General features: G+C 34.8%; 1 protein-coding gene across 1 annotated transcript in view; it reads right to left on the reverse strand.

The window, feature by feature from the left end:
- Nucleotides 1-8446: 8446 nt before the first annotated feature.
- CDH10 (cadherin 10) overlaps nucleotides 8447-22981 on the reverse strand; it is a 135022-nt gene continuing 120487 nt past the window's right edge. The window contains exons 9-12 of the mRNA XM_036310947.1: nucleotides 18870-18991; nucleotides 13648-13756; nucleotides 12070-12321; nucleotides 8447-9474 (exon numbers count right to left, since the gene is read on the reverse strand). Of these exons, the coding sequence (XP_036166840.1) occupies nucleotides 8984-9474; nucleotides 12070-12321; nucleotides 13648-13756; nucleotides 18870-18991 (974 nt within the window). The 3' untranslated portion in view covers nucleotides 8447-8983. The remainder of the gene's footprint in view (nucleotides 9475-12069; nucleotides 12322-13647; nucleotides 13757-18869; nucleotides 18992-22981) is intronic.

Consider the following 22981-nt stretch of genomic DNA (forward strand, 5'->3'; position numbering starts at 1 on the left):
TGTTCATTCATGGGCTCCAGAACATGGAACCTTGTGGAATTTACTCCTTGATTATCAGCTCCAAGCAGCCAGACACAATGGTCTACTCAAAGATATTGTCCTCAAACTTTTAAACAATAAGTTGTCACCACAAATGGATAGATATTTTACCCCAAGCTTTAATATTGCTTAATTGCTGGTCCTTGGGTCTTCAAATCCCCCACACCAACTACCAGTCTCCTCCAAGGACACCCTTGCTAGGATACCCAAATGCACCCAAAAGGGAGCCCGCACTCCTTTGACATTAGAGAGAACAGAATTCACATCCTCTCCCCAGTAAATGCTTCCTTTACCATTTTGATATTTTTTAAATCATCTTGCCATCTTCCACACTCACAACCAGATAGAGGGTGGATTATGCAATGTGACCTACGTACGTCAGAGAGTTTGAGGAGACAAGCCCCTACCAAATTGCTTAGAGATAAGAATTATACAGATTGTATTGGCTCAGACAATGGCCCATACCAGTTGTAAAGCTAAGGACAAATTTAAAGGTCCATTCTACATAGTAACTCTGTTAGTAGACATCTCCTCACTGTCATTACTCCCAAAGATATCAAGATTTCTTATTTTATCTTTATCAATAGTAGGTTCGGCTTTAAGAGCACTAACCTTAGAGCTGTGTCCTTTATGTCAAAAGAAGAGAAACTTGGGCAATTGTATGTAATTCTTAGTGGTATTTTATTAATATGTAATATGGAGATAATAAAAGTACTCGCCTCACAGAGTTTTTGTGACAATTAAATGTGTTAGTATATGTAAGACACTGAACAATCCCTGGCATAAAATGGGCACATACATTTCATTTTATTTTATTTTTTAAGATATATTTCTTTATTGATTTCAGAGAGAAAGGGAGAAGGAGAGAGATGGAAACATCAATAATGAGAGAGAATCACTGATCTGCTGCCTCCTGCACGCCCCCCACTGGGGATCAAGCCTGCAACCCAGGCATGTGCCCTTGGCCAGAATCGAACCCGGGATCCCTCAGTCCACAGGCTGAGGCTTTATCCACTGAGCCAAGTAGGCTAGGGTGGGCATATACATTTTAATTACTATCATCATCATCATCATCATCATCATCATCATCATCTCTATCATATTAATCATTACTACTATCATAAATTAGCTACAACGTTACAATTCCATGTGTAAGTTTTCCAAGAACTCATATTAAAGATATTGTTAATTATGACATTTTCTGTCCTTATGTTTACCATTTAAAAGATGCATTATTCTTTTCTGAATAACTTGGAAAATAACCTTTGTGTCTGTTTTATTCTTACTTTTCAATATCATCGAAATATTTATACCAATGAATTATCAAGCACAACATTAATTGTGTGCAATATTCTACATTCGAAATGCACTGAGATCTTAGCTTCACAGATAGAAAAATTGAGATAATATGGCTATCTTTAAGTAACTTAAAGTATTCACTTTGACAATAAATAAACCAGAAACTGGATTTTACTTTTTCTATTTTTGGCTCAAAAATAAGGTTTATAAAAGAGTGCATCAATGTGCATTTCCTTCTGTCACCTCAATGCTGTCTGCTCAGGCTATCACTTTTGGGAAGACGATGTAAGAAAGTTTCAATATATAGCTGGCATAATTGTGCATAGCTGCTGTCAAGAATTCCTAGGCAGACACCGTCATCTTAAAAGGTTAGTGTGACATTTCTAGAATATGCTTTTTCAAATATGAATGAAACATGTTGCCTTTTTGGTTGAGGGTTGGGAAAATTCTGACATTTTCCACAGTGCCAAAATTAGAAAACAAAGTATTAGAATGCCAAGATTAATCAATCACTCAACAAGTATTTATGTAATACCTACTTAGGTGTCCAATATGTTGTTTAGAACTAGAATTTTATTAGGTCTAAGTGTTTAACCAAATGTAACCTAAAATTCAAAGAGTTGCTTTAATATAAATTGCACAAATCTGCCAAGAGAATGTTCCACATGCTGGAACTACTAAAGTACATATGCCCTTTTGAATGAATATTACCTAGACTCAGTTATTACAAATGTAGACTCATATTCTGCTTATAATAAAATTTAACTCTTTAAAGAAACAGAAACTTACTAGTTACATAATTAAGACATATACATCTGTCAAATCATTATGTCGTATATTTTAAGCTTGTGCAATGTTTTAGGTCAGATATCTTAATAAAATTATAAAAAATATATAAATATATTTTCAAACAAATAATAACTTTCTAAAGTTAGCCTCATCTCTTCAAAAAAAAAAAAAAAGGAGTATGTCAGAGTTCATCGGCTGTTTTACAAAGATACCTTGACATGAGTAAAATCATTTAGGAAAAAATTATTTTAAGCTATATTCTTAGTGGAGATAATGGAAATAAACATAAACTGTAGAACAGTGGCATGGATTTTATACATTGATAAAAAGGAATTCATTTAAAATCCTTTTGAATGTAAAAGAAGGGAGGGAAAGATGATGGCAAGAGTCTTAGAAATGCTGCTAAATATTTCACACTGTGTTGGAGGTTTGTTCAGATAAATCTGGGAGTGAAGTTGCGCTGTCCTTCCTGTGGCGTTGTAAATGTCATGTTCCAAATTCAGGAAAATTTCACAGCTGGAAAAGCCTTTTCACATGCTGACTACTAGTTTTCTATTATGCTCTTGTTGATCATTAATCCTTCCCTATATACATCCTTTAGTAAAGAATGTCCATTGTGCTACTTTATACATATGCTACAAAAATCCCATTTATAGTAATAGCAGGTAATAAGGTTGTACAAGGATATCTTTATTTTGCTTTTTTGCTTTGTTTTTGCTCTTACTAATTAAAATTGTGAAAAGACGCCTCTCCCCTCTTCTTGTGCTTAGTTCATTTCCACATCTAACATTGAAATAAAGGGTTAACATGGAGGTAAATACTGTTTTAAAAACTTAAAGAAATAATGAGAACATCAGGAAAATTGAATGCAAATTGTAATATGTATAATAAATGTTTCAGTGAACTAAATAATATATGTAGTTTTGCTGGCTTTTTTTTTGAGAAAAATACTATATTTGTAGCCTTAAAGAAATAATGAAAGTGCTTTGATATATCATATATATGTAATTTTTAATTTTTTAACCATAAAAATTTACCTTTGGCTCTAGTACGTACCTTAGCTCATTCACATCAATTCTCTCAGCTCCTTTTATTGGTTTTGATGTGGGTTCTTGGTTCAAGATTTTTTTAAAAAAATATATTTTTATTGATTTCAGAGAGGAAGGAAGAGGGAGAGAGAGATATAAACATCATGAGAGAGAATGATGAGAGAGAATCATTGACCGGCTGCCTCCTGGATGCCTCCCATGGGGATCGAGCCCGCAACCTGAGCATGTGCCCTGAAATGGAATTGAACCTGGGACCCTTCAGTCCATAGGCCAACACTCTATCCACCAAGCCAAACCAGCTAGGGCTTGGTTCAAAATTTGTCTACAGTCCATCCTTAGGTAAATTTGAAGGCTGTCCTCTTTGCAAATCCTGTATAATAAAAGGCTAAAATGCAAATTGTCCCCTCAACCAGGAGTTTGACTGGGAGTTTGACCAGGGGGCAGGGCAGGCCAGCCACCCACCCACAGCCCCTCCCCCCCAGCTGGCCCCACCCCTGGTTGCCACCCTTCATTGGGGGTGAGGCTGGTCCGCCAACAGCCAGTGGCTCCTCCCCCCAGCTGGCCCAGCCTGGGCAAGCCGGAGTCCACCCATGCATAAATTTTTGCACTGGGCCTCTAGTTAATAATGATCTCAACAAATCAGATTCCTTTAAGGTAATCAGTAAAATACAAATCTAAATCTTTATACACAGTAATTATGGCATGTAGAAAACAAGCAAAAATAATATAATAAATAAATAAATTGAAAAACTGAACACCAGAGTTTTCCTTGGGGCTCTCTGTTCTTCTCTTCCACTTCAACATTCCCTTTCATCATAATCTTCCTCAAAACGTTCCCTGATCAACACTCCCTTTATCTGACACTTTTATAGCATTATTGAGGTCCCAAAATCATGACCCAGAACTCAACCACACCAGAACAGAACTCAAAAAGGTAGTCATTCTCTGCCTACAGCATTTATTTTATTTTATGTCATTTTCAACTGTCATAATCTCTGGCACATTGCAAATAACTCAAACACATTTTCAATATAACTTCATTTAAAATAATATTTTGACTTTCTGAGATTTGTGTGTTTTTAAAGATTTATCTCTACTCTTCTAAAACAATTGACCAAAATAATTGTTAGCTAAATAACAACTAGATAAATTTTCATTTATCCTGTACCAGCCCTGAAGAAAAAGGTTTCCCAGAAATTGAACAACAACAAAAAAATCAGTAAGATATATCCTATAATTTTGAGTAGTTTACCATCAAAAGGAAGTAGAAATACCATATGCATATAATATATATATTTAAAATTAAGCATACTATATGATAAATCCAAAGATATAATATTAATTGAAGTTTCTAACAAATGTCTATTGAGTACCTAAACAGATAGACTTAATTCTGTTTGTTGGGCATTACAATGAACAAAATTGACAAAATATATGCTCTCATGAAATTTACAGCCTATTTGATGGAGATGGAAAATAATAATTGTAAGTCAAAAACATGTTGAAAAAGTGGTACTATTAGGGAGCAAAATGCAGTCTAAGAGAATGGGGAAGTCTAGGGAAATACTATAAGTAGGGTGGACAGGGTAGACTTCTATTAAAAATAGCATTTGATAAAGAACTTGAAGGAAGTAAGGACACAAGTTGGAGAAAGGGATGGTCAGTGTAAACAAATGAGGGCAGAAAGGAACAGTAATGAGCTAGTCTGGAGCCCAGTAAATAACTCGCAGAAGAGGTCAAATGAGTATGGAAAGACTTTAAGGACATTCTAAGGATTTTGGCTTCTATCCTGAGGAAAATGAGGAAGGAACAGCATTTAAAAACAGGGGTCAATCAAATGGGAAATTCATTTTGAAAATATTTATTTGACCTCAATGCTGATAGTGGAGGGTAAGTGGGGCAAGGCGACAGGAGAGAGACCAGTTAAGGAAGTTAATTGCTCCTAATTACGGAGAAAAGAAGTACTGTATCAATGTCTTGGGCCAGGGAATGAAAATGGCGAGAAGTACTGAGATTCTGTGTATAATTTTTAAATGAAATAAATCTAACTTCTTGGATGTAGGATTTGCTTGAAGACGTAGGATCCAGAACAACCACAAAGTCTTGGACTTGAACATAGCTTTGGAAGAAAAGGGGAAATACTGGGCTCTCTAGTATGCTTTGATCAGAATAAGTGACTAGATGCTACTATTCTATACTATTGACAAGCTGCAAGCTGACCTGGTGACTAAAGTGGAAGTCTGAACCCTTTCTGTGGGCCAATACTGCACTCTTTCAAAGCACTGAACGGTCCAGCAGGCTGGCCAGGGGGTAAAAGGAGATCAAGGGTCTACTTTATTTCAAGCTTAGGGACAGGCTGCAATTCTAGCAGATCTGGAGATGTGAGTCAGGGAGGTTCTCTTTATGGCCACCAATAGCTGCAGATTGCCCAAGCAGTCCTGCAGCGCCGCCCAGTGGTGCCCTTGCAAGTCCACATGCAAGCCAGTAGGTGAAGCAGTGCCAGGCAACAAACAGATGGGCATCAGGGTGTGTTGTAGCTGGTGAAGGCATTACAAGTAGACACTTAGGTAAATGTATTGATAAGTGAACCCAGATGGTAGATACGCCTAATTCTCAATCCTAAATAGTAAGTTTATTTTAGACTATTCTATATATATCTAATTACTCATAGTGTATATGTTGAAGTCTAACAAAAAATGTCTGGAACTGTTGCATTTGTGTGACAGTATCCACTTGACATATATAGAGAAATCTCAGCCTAAAAGGACAAATTTATAATTACATAAAATTTCCTTAATATTATGTTGAAACTAGAACCATTGAAGATTGAGTAACTTAATCACCATTTCTACTGACCAACGGTTTATAAACATTTTATTCACTTATCTGAATATTTAAAACATACAAAAGGATGAGAATAATTTTTCTGTTTAAAAAGTAATAATAATAAAAGTTAGATGAATTGTTATAAATTCTGAGTGTTTTGATAACAATTTCACCTTTTTTCATTTTTACTAATAGAAGAATTACATACTTACATATAATTTATTATTTATCTCTAGGGCTTAGAAAGCCCTTTGATTTTTATGATAGATGTTCAAAATATTTGATGAAAGGAATAAATGGATGAATAAATAAAAAGGTCCATAGTGGTCTAATGAATCAATAACATGACACTGAGAGATATTTTCCCCACTTCCCATATGAAAGAAATTTGGACATAGAATAATCTACATATTGGACATTTCTTTGGGAGAGCATCATGCAAGAAAGATTAGTGGGGAAGTTAGAGCAGGTCATGCATTATAGGCATACATTTTTTTAATTTCAGGGACTCTACAAAATTAATATCACCTTCATTAAAAATATATTAGTGCCGAAACCGGTTTGGCTCAGTGGATAGAGCGTCGGCCTGCGGACTGAAAGGTCCCAGGTTCAATTCCGGTCAAGGGCATGTACCTGGGTTGAGGGCATATCCCCAGTAGGAGATGTGCAGGAGGCAGCTGATCGATGTTTCTCTCTCATCGATGTTTCTAACTCTCTATCTCTCTCCCTTCCTCTCTGTAAAAAATCAATAAAATATATTTAAATATATATATATATATTAGGTATTTGTTACCAAGGAAAGTTTTAATGATTTCTATACAATATAATTGTTATACTATGAAATAAGTCTGCTAATCAATCTTCTTAAAGAGAATTTTTGGAAACATGGTTTGGACGATGACAGAGATAACTGCTATAATTCTTGAAATTTCTAAAAATGGATGACAAATGAAATAAATAACAGAGTAAGCTAATGTCAGTGTGAATTACATGATGATAATTAAAATATTCAAATAAGAACTTTACTTACTGACATCTAAGATCAATAAAAATAGCTAATGCTGGAAACTTATAAACTAATTTTCAATCAAATGAGTATGATATTTTGAATTATAACTAATGTGAAATGCTCATAATATATTAATATATACCCTCATTTATCTTTTTTTTTTCTGACTTTATTTCAATGGATAATCCTACTAGGATAATGAGGGTTTATCCTCCTTCAGTTCAGTATATATGATCAAACCCTTTTTTTCCCTTAAACTTTGAACTTTTTATAGCTGGCCTTCTGGGTACATAAACAGGTTCTTGGAATATAGGAAATAAACCAACTTAGGCTTTACTATGATCTAAAGTGCCGCTTAGACTTAAAGTGTGACTGTAATTTTAACTAAGACCACATAGGTTTTCTTTCATAATTAGATTACTATGCAAACTCACATGTCTGTAGTCAGAGGGATGTGTATCTTTTCAGCCTGGAAGTTAGGAGAAAGAAAATCATTCAAGGAGATGGAAATAATTAATTCTGCATTAAGGATATGTCAATATCGCACTCTGACTCACTCCAGAAGCATAGCAGTCTCACTAATTAGAGAGAACACGATTCCTTGGTGTTGTTTACGATAAACTTATCAGGGAATGAGACTTCTTCATGCGACTTCTTAGTGTCGGTCCAGCAAAGTGTTCCCAAATGATTTATAAATGAACATGTTTGGAGCTTGTGAAAGAAGGGATAAGTTAGAATCAGTTGGCCTTAAGATCTCAGGATCTCTGAATAATCAACTGCCAGTTTGACTTTTGTTGTTGTTATTGTTTGCTTTGTATTAAATCATTCATTGACACAAAAACGGACTTCTTTTCAAATAAATAAATATGCAATGTATTTTTGAAAGTTTGATTTAATTACAATGCCCTCTCTTACTAGAATATTCAGCATTACTGCTCTCATTACTAGGCATTTTCCAAGTCACCCTGGGAGGTGAATATATTTTCCATTAAAGAATTATTTCAGCCTGAAATCTATCTGAACTCTATTGCCTATGAACCTCAATAGCAAAAATGTCTTACAAAAATAAATGTTTTAATCTTTCAGACATTATTTTAGTGGATATGTACAAAACGAAGTAAGTGCATTGCTGGCATTTTGGAATATTCAGCATAAGGATGTCCATGCTCTAAATTTGCTTACATGGGAATTTTTTAAATGGTCTAAAAATGATTATTACTTTTAATTCACATATCTCAGCATAACAAAACTCAATGGAAAAAGGATCCTTCCCTACATCATATTAATTTGGTCAGAGCTCTAAACAGCAATGATAAAGACTTTGTGTTCTTACCTGTGTTCCATGTAATTTTGTACCAAGATATTTAGCCCATGGGAAACCTTTTCTTCCTAGGGAAAAAAGAAGCTGGAGACAATGTAGTTGTAAAAACTGGTTTATTTTTTTAAAAATAAATACAAAAATATAAATATAAAACATTAGCAGATAGAATTTGATGAAATGAAATTGCACAAATGTTTTGTATACCAGGTTGCATATCACACCTACTAACACCACATGTACATTTAATTTAATGTACAGAACAGGATATACCTTAAAATTTGTCTTCACCTTTTTTAAAAGCTTCATTTGCAAGGGCAGGGCATGTATCTAACAGAAGCGGCTTGTTTGTGAGGTTGCTTAAGGGAGACCTATTCCTGTTCACGGTTCTGAAATTATCTTTTATTTCTAAAATGGACACCACTGAATTTCCATAGCTTTGGCTCTTGGAAGTGATTAAATAAAATGCCGTATATATTCCATGAGACATCCTACAGGAAAGAATTAATGTGATTAACGAACAAATTTAAAAAGCAAATGGGGAAAAAATTGTGCTGAGTGGCAGGAAAATTCTCCTGGATGTCGAATATTGTGAAGTGGAGACGGTGTTGGCCAAGTGCCTTCCTCTTGTTTGAACAGAATATATACCCTAGGTTAGGAGTCTTTGTCGCTTTCCCCGCCACCGTACATCTCCGCCAGCTTGTTGAACCGAGGGCCCCATTCCCGGAGGAAATCATAGTTCTGGTCTCCATCAGTGGTACCTGATTCCAAGGAACTCAGAGATTCCGCCACGGAGTCGTTCCCTTCGTAGGCATAGGTTGCCAGCGAGTCGTAGGGAGGCGCGGTGGGGTCGAGATCATGCTCCTTCAGCCGTTCATTGATGAAATCCCGCACATCCGTGTTGTCTGGCGCCGTGGGAGTCCTTCGGGGTATGAATAAAGTCTCCGGAATAATATCTCGCCGCAGCTTCTTCTCCTCGATGGCTGCGGGGTTCCTCAGGGTGCCGATATCAAAGGCCTGGGTGTCCTCCTCTCCGCCCCCCTCGTCGTTGTAGCTCACGATGTTGTCTCTGATGTCTTCTTTAGACAAGATCAGAGGTTCTTTTTTCCGCTGTCTTTTTAGAGCTGCAAACAGTACTACTATCACTTGGAGAGAGAGAGAAAAAAAAGATACATTAAAGATCCAGCTACAACACTATATACAGAACGAGTGGTAGGAATACAAAGGAGTTTAAGTAATGGGTTTTCCAGGACAGGTTAGAATTTAAGATTAATTTCGTACTTTTTGATCAATTTTTTTTTTTTTTTGCAGGGGTGGAGCGGGTGGGGGGAGGGTATTAACGGATTTAGCTAGGATGGGTAGAGTTTAAGTGTCTAACTTATTTTTAAAACAATTTCCCAAATCCAGTGGCTTATTTTATCTTGCTAAGAAGTGTTTAAAGATAGTTGTTGATTGTAGAGACATTATTTATACTTTGCATTAAAAAGTGACGTAGGTGTTATATTTTTAAAATTGACACATTAAATTCAGCTTAAATTGAAACAATTAAGAAGGGCAAAAATATGTCTACATTTTTCACATACTTATACATTATTTAAAAAAGGCAGCATTGCCCGGCCAGTGTGGCTCAGTAGTTGAGCATCAATCCATGAAACAGAAGTTTAAATCCCAGTCAGGACACATGTGAGGGGCTTGTGGGCTTGATCCCCAGTAGGGAGCATTCAGGAGGCAGCCAATTGATGATTCTCCCTCATCACTGATGTTTCTCTCTCTCCCTCTCCTTTCCTCTCTCTGAAACCAATAAAAGCATTTTTTTTTTAAAGGCAGCATTTTTCACAAGATATGGAGTACTGGTTTCTGTTAAATAGCTTTACTGGTGGATTTGCACAGATTTTTTTTTTCTTACATTGTAAAAAAAGACCTTAATTGCAATGGGGAGAAAAATGGCCACATAACTTAGACATCATTAGTTTAGAAATCATGAAGTTTTCCATGGAAATATATATCACACATGAGATCAAAAATAATTGTTGGATCCCATGATGGCAAAGAAAGAATTAATACATTGAATTAACTACAAAAACCGTGGCTAGATGCATCTTAAGTGTAGTCCCTAAGTAGAAATGTGTATCCCTAGTTCCAGAACAAGGTATGAATAATAATAATTTAAATCATACTAGTAATAATGGCATAAAAGTAGAATATAGATAATATCAAATTCTGTCTGGTTGTATTAGTTTCCCATCCTCAATTTGGTCATGATCCTTTAAAATGAAGATTTGAAGAAACAGAGGTAAATTCAATTAGATAAGGAAAGGGAGGGTAAATATGTTACCAGGCATATGTATGAAGAAATATCTTTGTATTTAGCTTCTTACAACAAAGATTTAAAGAATATGGAATTTATTAGTTATGAACTGAATGTGTCCTCTCTAAATACATTTTAAAGCCTAAATCCCCAATGTGATGGGATTTGGAGGTTGGGTGTTTGGGAGGTAACTGAGTCACAGGAGTGAAGCGCCCATGAGTGGGATTAGACACAGGTGAGATCATTGCTTTTTCCACGTGAAGACACAAAAGATAGTCATCTGCAAAGTAGGAAGTATGCCCTCAACCAAGCACAGAACCTGCCAGTGCCTTGAACTTGGATTTCAGCCTTCAGAACTGTGAGGATTAAATTTCTGTGATTTAAGCTATCAGTCACAGTGTTTTGTTATAGCAGTCCAAACTGACAAAGACAATTATAGTATTAAGTTATGTTTTCCCTTATTGACATAGAATGTCAGACTACTTGCCTTTAAGCTTATGTAAGAGAGCAAACAGGAGACTTTTTTTAATGCAACAAAAAAGAAAAACTTAATCCATTGATAAACGTTTTTGACCTTCAAAGTGATTAAAAAATTAGGACACTTCCTAGAGAACAAATATATTTATTCTTCAAGTTTGGGATAAAATATGACATCTGTTTTGCCCAAATTCATGTATTCATACACACATATGAATTTTGACTTAAAAAATTTAAACTTCAGGTTGTTTATCAACCAAATAATCTTACCCAGCAAAAAAAAAAAAAAAAAAAAAAAAAAAAAAAAAAAAAGGGGGGGGGGGGTTTCTAATAATGAGGATAATGAAACTTACTAAGATTGGCTCCAAAATCCAACTTCATTTCACTGCTTCTTCAAATATCAGGCACAGTGTTTTTGATTAGGGACACACAAATACTCACATAGTTTTAAGATAATGCAATTACAGAGTAATTTAAACCTGATTCTTAATTCAAAAGCAGTTAAAAATCAATTTGCTCTAGGTTATAAAATCCAGTATGTTTTTTTTTTATGAACAAGTGAACCAGGTAAAAAGAACTATATGAACATTATTTCAGTGAAGAGGTAAGGTAGTGAGATCTCCATCCAGCCATAAAAAAAGGTGGAAATAAACTTTAGACATACTGAAAAATTATACATACAGTGACTAACCCATAGCCTTGCCTTGGTTCAGCCACTCAGAAACGGTGTAACCTTAGAAAACGTTTTGAACATCTCTAATTTTCAGTTTCATTATTAAAACAAAAACAAAGGAGGGTAATAACTCCGATCAGATAAAATATATTAATATAAGCAATATATTAATAATTCATATCTAAAACATTGGGGTTGGTTTGGGGAATGTATTTTAATAGCAACATTTCTTGCTTGCAAGTATATTAAAGTAAGCATTCGAATTTCTCTGCAGCCTCTTACCCAGCAGGATGATGATGCAGAGGAGGATGGCGATCAGGGCGCCGGTGCTGAGGCCGGCGGGGAGCAGCAGGGCCTCGGCGCTGCAGGACTGCATGTTGCCCTGGCCGTCGCATGCGCACACGCGGATGGTCAGCGTGCCCGTGCTGCTCTGGATTGGGTAATCATTGTCTGATATCACCACCGGCAAGAGATAGGTGCTTATTTCATGTCTATTGAATCCATTTTTTCTGGTTAGAATTCTGGCAGTATTATCTAAAGTAAATGTTAAAATATTACAAAAGACTTGGAACAGTAAAAACAGATCATCCTGATCAGCATGGTTTTAACATATAAATAAACCAATGTTTATGGGAAATATAAAACTTAACATCAATTTTCCTATAAATTGTATGCAATGCAATTAAAATAAAAATATAAGATAAAATAGATAGTTTGAGGAATCCAATAGTATGATTGTTTATATATTAGATTTTCAACTAATTCTTAGATGTTTTCAAAACAGTGAATTTTTGTAAGTGAATCATTTATCAAGACTACATAGATGATAGCATAGTTTTCAGAAACAAATATGCATACCAAGCAAACAAAAATCTTAGTAAAGGTTTCTTATTTACAAATGAGCATGTGTGTTTACGCACACACATACAATACATTAATTCAATATTCATGCAGAAATAATATTGAATAAAATTTCAGAACAGTTGCACTTTTAAAATCAACAATGTAGTCAATAAGTTTATGAGTCCCAATCAATATTTTTGAATTTTGATTTCCACCCATTAAAATGAATATACTGCATAACTCAAAGTATTGGTGTAGCTCAAAGACAATGTCTAGTGTCTAATAGACATACAGGAAAAAGCAGGTAGTGGGATGCTGACCTTTCTTAAACCCCTCCCTTTTCCTATAATTAGTTTAACAGATTTATGAAGGAAAGAAAAGTTCTAACTACATACTTGTGTTTAGACTAGACTAATTACCATACATATTCTCAAAAAAAGCTGTATACCTTTTTTGTAAAAATAGTACCACAGTATTTGTGACCACAGAGACATTATAAAATTCATGTGTTATGCAGGAGAACAGTATATCTTGCTCTTGCAATTACACTTTTGAATTCAATCCCTTCACAACGTCAGGCTGGTGTGGCTCAGTAGTTGAGCACCATCCTATAAACCAGGTCATGGTTCAATTCCTGTTTAGGGCTCTATTCCCATATGACGTGTGCAGGAGGAAGCTGATCAATGACAAGTTAAGGTTATTTCTCTTTCTTCTCACTCCTTTTGTTGTGTCCTGTCCTTTTTATTAGGGGAACTGATTATTTCCAGTCTTGCTATTGTTTTCAAGATTCAATTTTTTAATTAAGACTCATATAGAGACTTTTTCACATATTTCATTATTATAAAATTTAAGAGAGTAAAGAAATTACCATAGTATTTCATTAAACATTTGATAAAAACAAAATTTTGTAATCCAGATCAAATAAGCTAATACATTATGTATATGGTTACTGGTACTTTCGGTGAAATTTTTTGTTAATGTCACCCAAAATCACAATGAATAGATTCTACAATTTACCTTCATTGTCCTGTACTGTGAAGTTTGGATTGACAGCAGCTAAACTGAAGAAAAATTTTTGTCCACCTAAAGGGTCGTCTTTGTCTACTGCACTAATAGTCTGTATGAGCTGCAAAAAAGAGAGAAAAATGCATATTTCTCAAACTTCCATGGGTATTATACGCCTTCTACTACGTAACTTTTTGACATCCAGTTTTGTCTAAAATATTTTAAAGACAATTGACTTTCTTTCTCATGCATTTATCTTTATTTGAATTATTTCATCATTTTTATTATTACTTTTATTTTTAACAAAGTCTCTATCTTTTTTTCTCTCTCCCTCTCAAATTTTCTTAAATATTATCCATTCCTTAAAAATAACACATGGTAATATTACATTCTTGGCAATGTTATCATTTAGACATAGGATTTGAAGTAAGTAGGTTATTTCATATATATTTAAACATTGATCTGGAAAGATATATCTAATGTAGGAAACTATTTTTTAATTTATTTTGATTATGACTTTCCTCCTCATCAAAGTAAATCAAAAACTATTAAAAATGCAGAGATTTTATAAACAAAATGATACATACTTTTTAAAAAAAGAAGCACAAACATTTTATTAACTACTTTAATAGTAACAGTTCACTACATTTGTACTGTCTATAAAATTGTATGTTTTTAAAATTCAACATATACATACTATGGGGAATGGTTATATTATAAGGGCCAACTCTGGTTTTTCTGCAATAAGAGACAACAGAAGAATCTACCTGCTAACAGAGTAGAAAAATTTCCACCTTAAATTATAATCATGTCATTGCTTTGAACATGATTTATACTAAAAATTAGGTTAGGAAAAATTGACATAAATGAAATAACATATCAAGAAATATAGACTAATAAAAAGTCACTAAGATTAATAGGTTAACACACAGAGAATGTGAAAGTAGAGCTAATGATCTTTTAAAATAAAAACTATGATCTCTCACATTTATGGACCAAAATAATATATTTCAGAGAAAAAAAAAAGACACATTTTTACATGTATCTGTAAGAAATTATAAACATTTACTTAAGAATTCTAAATTAAAATGTATTATTGTAATAAAATATAGTAGCATTGTAGATTTTAAAATCAGTGGTTCACTGGTACATCTTCATTAAATGCTATGAAGGAAATAAGTGAAGCTAATATTAACAACACAAATAAGATAGAATCACATGTCAGAAATCTATATCAAATTACAATATATCTTTATGACCCCAATACTCTATTGCAGATGGAAGCACGTACTTCCTTTTCACATTTGTTTTTCTTTGAAACACAACTTGGCTTCTAGTATCCAACTTCTCCTTATCCAGCATTTACTTTTAAATCTAGTCTTCCTTTACTTTTCCAGTCATACATTAAAAAAATCACAATATTTTGTTTTGGTATATTACCATAAAGTATTTTGATAGAAATCAGAAATTGGCAACAAGAAGCAGATAAAACTATTTTCTCTTTCTCTATCTAACACTCACTATTTTATTTCTACTGATGATAAATTCATTTTGACCCACTTTCGAAAAACGAGGTTGCCACAATTAGGGGAAATATTCTAATGATGTCTAGTATTCATTTTAAGCACTTGAAAAACAGACACAGATATGTCACTTATATTTTATCTCCTTACCAGTTATATAACTTGTTTACATTTTCACTGGGCTATTCTAAAATAACCTTAAATCAACTTGCAAGGTATTGTAGTGATCAAACTATAATGGAGTATAGGATGATGAATGGATTTTAAGATGTTTAAAGTTAGAAAACTGGTCACTACATTTTAATTTTGGAAAGACTGATAGTTTTGTTGTCTGTGGAACTGGGCTCCTTGGGGTGCCACTGGAATGAGAAGCTCTTGAGGCCCCCATGGAGGATTAGATATTGTAGAAAGTTTTATTTCTGAGGAATTACACCCTGAGTTTCCAAAGTTTCATTTCCCTCAGTTCACCATAGAAGTATAGCACAGGTCTAGTCCAGCATCAGACTAGGTTAGTTTGTGTTCCCCACTGCAGCCCATCAGCCCATTGCTTGTGGGGTCTGCATGGCCGTGGGTCATGGGCAAGTGCAAGAGAGCCATAAGAGCACCAATGGCCAAGAGCCACACAGAGACTAGGGGATTATTTGGGTGGCTTTCATTGGCCCTGCCCCTCTAGCCAAGAATCTCTGTCCCCAGGTATGACTGACAGGCATCATCTTCCCTCCATCCCCAACTTTACTGTACATGCATCTATCTTCTGCTTTGTCCAGTCCCTTCCCCGAGTGATCTGCAGGGAATGGGCAGGTGATTCCTGGAGGAGTGAAACTGCAGCTTCCTGGTGAAGCTGCCCAAATGGCCACACTTATAATGACTGGCCTCCTTTTGCCCCTTTGTTATTATTAATAACAAGCTAATTACAATGGTATCAATTTCTGTTGATGAAAAAACTCCCTTTGTTCTAGTATATGGATACTTTTTCAGTTGTTAGGGAAGGAACTAAACATTGTTTAAACTATACATGTATGATATTTTGGGTTTGAGAGGGCCTGGAGTTTAGATACTATTGATGGGTAATGTAAGCAGCATTCCTCCCTGGGGAGACTCCCTGGGAATTCTCCTATGAGATTGAAATGCTATTTCCTTCCCATAGAGATTTAAAATTGTTAAAATATGTTAATTGACTGAAAGTGTGAGGAAAAAATATAAAAGAAGAAAAACAGCATGTCCTCTCTTCTCCTCTCTCCTAAGGTTCCTACCCTGTTTTGGAGATGGAAAAAAAAAGGGAAAATCAAGTGGCCTAGTTCAGAAAAAAGAAGGGAATATTAAATATTAATACTACATCAATTCTAAGCTATATCATTTCCCAGGCTGGCGGGCGGGGGATAGGTTTCTACCCTTACAGCAAGGAATAGGCAAGAAAGTGGTTGCAGGTGGCAATTAGCTTTATTTTTGACTCCTCATTTTGTCCAAACCCCAAATGAATGAAATTATTTCCCATGTTGTTGTTCTAAATGCTCCTCTTAAGGAACACTTACTTCAGAGGAGTATTAAATGGATTGAAATACTCCATAAATACAGAAGTCCTAACATAGCTCTTACTTCTTTGGAAGATAAAAGACAAAGTTAACAAATGAATTTCAAGGAAGGATCAGTAAAGAAGGACTTTACCAAATAACCTTTTGATTTTTTCCTGCTGGGATGTCATAACCTAGAATTCCATTATAGAATATCTAACAGTTTAGTTTAAGCGACAATGTTTAAGTCGATGAGACCAAAATGACATCTACTAAACTGATCTTATTAAAAATAACTGCCATGAGCCCTGGTCGGTGTGGCTCAGTTGGTTGGGTGTCATTCCATGCACCAACAGGCTGCCAGTTCAATTTCTGGTTGGGGCACATATCAGGGTTGTGGGTTCGATCCCCAGTAGGGCGTGTGTAGGAGGCAGTTGACTGATGTTTCACTCTCACATCGATGTTTCTCTCTCTGTGTCCCTTTCTATCTATTTCTCTAAAGATCAATTGTAAAAAATCTTAAAAATAAAAAATATAAATAACTGCCATGACAGACTATTACACATGCAGCCAATTAGACAAAATTTATTGATCATGTTGTTCCTATCATGTTCATAAAAATTGGCTAACTTACTTTTTATTAAAATCATCTTTGATTTGATTATATTTCCCTTCTGTATACCAATTACTATTTAAAGTCCAAAAATATAAGGTCACTGAGCTAGATAAAGTCAAAAAATGGAAAAAGAAAGCAAATGGGCTCAGTAGATAGAGTGTCAGCCTGCGGACTCAAGGGTTCCAGGTTCAATTCTGGTCAAGGGCATGTACCTTGGTTGCGAGCACATCCCCAGTAGGGAGTGTGCAGGAGGCAGCTGATCAATGTTTCTAACTTTCTATCCCTCGCCCTTCCTCTCTGTAAAAAATCAATAAAATATATTTTTTAAAAAAGAAAGAAAGCAATTGGTATACAGTTGATCTGTATACTTTGAATACATTTGTAAATAAGTATTTATAATGACTCAAATATACTGAAAAGATATCTCTTGCAAATCAAATAAAATAACCATAGAGGAAGCAATGTCTGCAGCGACTGCTAAGTGGGTATTTTATCTATTAGAGAAAAAGCTTCAGCTTATATCATGCTGAGCCTCGCAAGCAGAGGACTATTGGGAATGGTATTTTTAGGGCACACACTGTTTCATTGAGAAGTAGGTCGGAAGTAGCTAACTCACTTAAACATTTCAAATTACACATTTCCATAATACTTTCAAATTAAAAAAAGAAATCATATTGAACAATTTACCATTTCAAACAATACACAGGCTATTGAATCCCTATTACAATCTTCAGAAGGAAGTATCTCAGTTATTCCACAAAATAATTTACATAAAAAGATAACCATGGCATTGATGTCTATAAAGAGCATCAAATGATGTCAAAACACCATATAGTTCTATGATGGTTCCTCTTTCTTTAGTGAAACAAATTTGATGCCCAATTATTATTTATAACATGCAGCTTCCTTCTGTGAAGATAGCACTTAAACCAATTAAGAGCATTTCTTCCAGCCATATACGCTGGAGCTTTTCAGAGAACAAAATGAGTCCACTGAGGACAAGGCATAAAGAGTTATAAACAAAGCTGATGCAGGAAGAATGTTTTAAAGGGTGAACACTAAGTCATTAAGCAGTGTATGTGTTGTTATCATGATGAAATGCAAGTGCAAAGGTAAGGAGAAAATTCCGCAGCCCCACTTCAAAACCGTGTTTGCAGACATTGAAAAGTTAATGAAATGTTTTGCCAATCCCATGCATTTGTCTGTGTTTTTCCCAACTTTTATTTCCCATCTTTCTATCAGTTTCCAATATTTATCTAATGGAATATCAGAGGTTTTCCTTTGTTTGCTTTTTAATCTGTTTTTGTTATTGAACTTTTAAGAATCTAAAGTTATTTACTCTTACAATTTAACTTTTGTGGCAATGAAAACATCCTGTATACATTAGAAATTTACTGTTACTTATAACATCTTCAACCTTAAAAACATCAGCATTTGTTTGTTTTTAATTATATTACTGGCACTTTAAATGAGTGTGGTTTTTTTTTTTATCTCCACTTTCTCATTCCTCTCAAGATTGGGAAAAGAAAACATTTAATCATGCCGTTAAAAATCTTCCTATGCTTAAACCCTAGGAGTACTCACCTGTCCTGGTCTGGCATTTTCACACACAAAAGTGTCATAGAAGACAGCAAATTGTGGGGCATTGTCATTAACATCCAAGATTCTCACAAAAACAGCCACACGGGTCATCTCTTTGGGATTATCTAGAAAAGGGAAAGAAACATTTGTTTAGAAAGACACAGTTTGCACTATATTTATTTATATAAGCATCTGTGGATTAAGTGCTCACACACAAATAAGCATCGGGGCAATTCTACTAACATAATGAGCAAATGCAATAAAGACAATTACTAAGAGCCTAATTATATAGTCATGAATTCAGTTATTATTGGGCTCAAGTGTACTATTATTTTGGAAAATATTTTTTAAAAGCACAATGCAGTGTAATTGAGTTCATATATATATATATATATATATATATATATATATGGTTTGCCATTCAAATATATATATATAAAACAAATATTTAATAAAGCTTTATTAGACATCATTATATTACTTAATCTTTCCTGATTTTTTTAGTTGAAGAAGTAGTTTTTTAATAAATTAGTAATGCCCCCAAAGTTATTAGCTCCTAAGTGGTAGCTATTATATTACAACTTACCTGTCTACTTTTATTACTAAGATGTATTCCAATAGCTACTCTCAACTCTCTTTTTGGAAATTTTGATATATAGCTACTAATTTTACAAATTAGATAGAAAGTTACAATGAAATTTATTTTATCAGTATAATTATTACTAGAACTGTTTCAACAATCTAGGCACAATTCTGTGTAACAAAATTAGCTCCGTAGTAACATACAGTATTGTAATTATTATTATTTTTGCTACAAATGCTAAAATCAAGAGCATCAACATTTTCATATAAAAAACATGCATTTGAAAATTGTTCCAAAAAATGGAATTTTACAATAGAAATGTTTATTAAGCTTAGCCTTGGTTAATAACCTAATATCAATCATAATTACATTATCTTCACTATAGATTTATTCTAGGTACTGATATCTGAGAGCGTTTTGACATTTTAAATTCAGGTTATATTCATCAACCTTTGTGATATCAAAATCTCAGTCTTTGGATATGGTTCAAATTCTGTGTGAACTTTGGTGAACTCAAGCTGAAGATCAATATAAAAGGAGAAAGAGATAATTAGCTAAAAACAAAGCAAAACAAACATACAAAGAGCAGATGAGCTGAGGGACAGCAGCAATCTTATTTAATGGCCTCTATCAACATGCGTTATGAGTGAAATTAGATTATGTGACTTTCTAATTTTATCTAAATAATTTTTTAGATACAAGGGTAAATATATTGTCATGGGCAAATAGGGAGTGTGTGACTATTCAAAAGAATGTATTTCTTCTCCCTTCTCTCCATGTAATTATAATGTTGCTAAAATAAAGAGATTAGCACTTTTTAAAAATATTGGGAAAGAACTGATTACTCAGCAGGGACATTTACAAGGCTGAAATAGTATGAAGGCAGGCAGGCTGAATGCTAAATCCATGTTGAAGTTTATTTACCTTTCCCTCTTATTTCAAGAGAACTTTTCAAAGGCCTGCCTTCTTTAACACTCAGTCTTACCTCAGTCTTCTTAACCCACATGTGTTCAGTTCTCAGAATCCAGTTTCATCTAATCTATTGCTACATATTTTACTTCTCACTGTGTCGGTGATTAAAGAGTTCAGATCCTGGGGCCCAACAGAGGGTTGCTTTGATTCCCATGTCCACCACCATGTCCTGTGTGACTCTGGTCAATTTATTCCATCTCTCTAATGCCTCAGTTTACTCAACAGGAATCAAAATAGAACTTCTTGTAGAGCTTTTTGAAAAATTAGATGTGTTAATGCACAAAACTTCTGAGCAAAGTTTCAGTTTGTTGGTATTGACTATTAGTATTAAGATTGTCCCTGTTATCACAGTCACATCTTCTTCATTTCCTTACGTTACTTAAGAGCTTATGTTCTTTCTCCATACAAAGCATCCACACAATAAAACCTGTTAACTAGCTTTCCTACAATTCATGTGGGTCTGAAGAGGGCACCTGTGGGGAAAAGTGAAGAGAGGAGAAAAACGTTTCTCAACTACTCTCCACCTCTCCTGCTTCTCGACCATTTGTTAACACCCAGGGCACAGTGCTCACCTGCATATGAACCCTCAACTCTCTAAAGTTACTTGGAGAAGAGCAGGAAGGGGTGATTCTTCCATGTTTTCTAGAACATGCTCATTAAACTACTTACAAAGTTAGTGGACATAGCAATATTTTTCTTTCAAAGTCTTGACCTAAAAATAAATCTTTTGTGAGTAGCAATTCACTTTCTAACTATGCCGCAGGGTCAAGAGAAAGAGACAGTCTCATATCTAAAAAACTGCACTATTATGCCAGTTTCCTCTCTAACAATGCAGGTGTGGACAAAGGTACCTTTACAGTTGCAATACAAATAAATCACACAATAATTAATTAATAAAAAAATACAAGAAGAAGCTTGGTAAACTCCTTGCTCACAGCTGTGAGCCGACTTTTCCCACCCCCTGTAGGTAGAGACTCTCTGGGCTCTTTACAAATAACTCAAGGCTCTTCCAATGAAAAGCTAAATCCACAGGGGAAATGTGCTTTGTAAAGCATCAAGCCTGGAGTCGCCTATTCTAAAAAGTGCTTGCACTGATCCTTTTTACTGGCGTATGCTGCAGCCTCTGTATAAGTAAAAGTGTTAAGCGTTCCGAGGAAGCAGCCCACGGAAGAATAGCGGCATGCATTTACCACCTGAGTCTCTCTCAGCCATCAAGGCAGTCTGTTGTAGAAAGAATGTATCAGCAGTCAAGAATCTTAAAATACTGTCCAAAGATGAATCTGTGCCTATGTATCCACAGGCTTTTCCACATCTCTCAGAAGAGGAAATCAAATCATTATCATTATCGAGAAATCTCAGGCTTTAGAGAGATGCATCTTTCCTATCTGCTTAGGGCAAGACTTTACACTCATAAGGAATTAGGTATAGGTAAGAAGTCAGTCCTTCAGCATAAACTTTACTCCACTGTCCTCAGAACGAATTGCAATGATTATAGTTAAAATTTCAGATGTGGTGGAGGAACTCATGGGTCTCTACAGTGATGTGTCCTACGATCCCTGATTGTGACCTTAATTTTAGGATTTTTATTCTTCACATGGTATCTAAAATGAGTTTCTAAAGAAGAAGCAGATAAGTTATTCATGGTATACTGCACTAAATAATTACCTGAAGTAGCACTTGCCATATGATGGGATATACTGCTGTGGACTGTAGAATTAAACGGTTAGAGGAAGGGCCTGGAAACACATTGGTAAGAAGTACATTTATATGTCATTCTGCCCTGCTTAGGGCTTGGTGTATGACATGGTTATCATAAACCCAGTGTTTAAAATCTAGTGAAAACAATTTCCTGTGTGCTGTTTCCCTCTTACCCTCATTCCCATTAATAACCGGAACAGCATAATGGGCCTTTGACTACTTGTGGTTTGGCAGGTAGACATTCCCAGCAGTTTCTCCATAGATTGATTCATTTAAGGGAAAGAAATAAGTTTAGTTTTTAAAAAGAAGAATGTAATTGGCTTAGCCTTTTACAGAATCATAATTACTTCAACTAGCTTTGGAAGTTAAATTTCTCACAGTATCTGAAATGGAAAATGCAATTTCTAGCTCACTGGCTTGAAGAAGGATCTTGAAGCAACAGAGAGACAAACAAACATGGATCTGGAATGACCAGATTGGATCTTATCAGGTGCTTCTAACCATGGTGACATGGAGACAAATATAGAAATAAAAAGCTTTCTTTAAAGAAATACTAAAAAAAAAAAAACAAAAAAAACCCAAAAAACAAAAAAAAACTTCTGTTAGCCTTAAAAGGAACAGCCATTTATAACTCACTATATGGAAACAATGGATCATTACGTTAACCTATATATCTGAGCCAGATTCAAGGAGCTGAATCTATTATCTTGATGCTTTGCACTCATTGCTGATGATCTATCTGGCCTAGTTCCACATTTCTGAGACACTTGGTATTCAGCCCCAAGGTTCTGCCTTCCAAATCCTGGAATGGATATTTAAAATACCTTGACCTTGGTATATGTTTGTGGATTCAGTGTGGTAT

Source organism: Myotis myotis, unplaced genomic scaffold, assembly GCF_014108235.1.
Source record: "Myotis myotis isolate mMyoMyo1 unplaced genomic scaffold, mMyoMyo1.p scaffold_m19_p_5, whole genome shotgun sequence".
Classification (NCBI taxonomy): Eukaryota; Metazoa; Chordata; class Mammalia; order Chiroptera; family Vespertilionidae; genus Myotis; species Myotis myotis.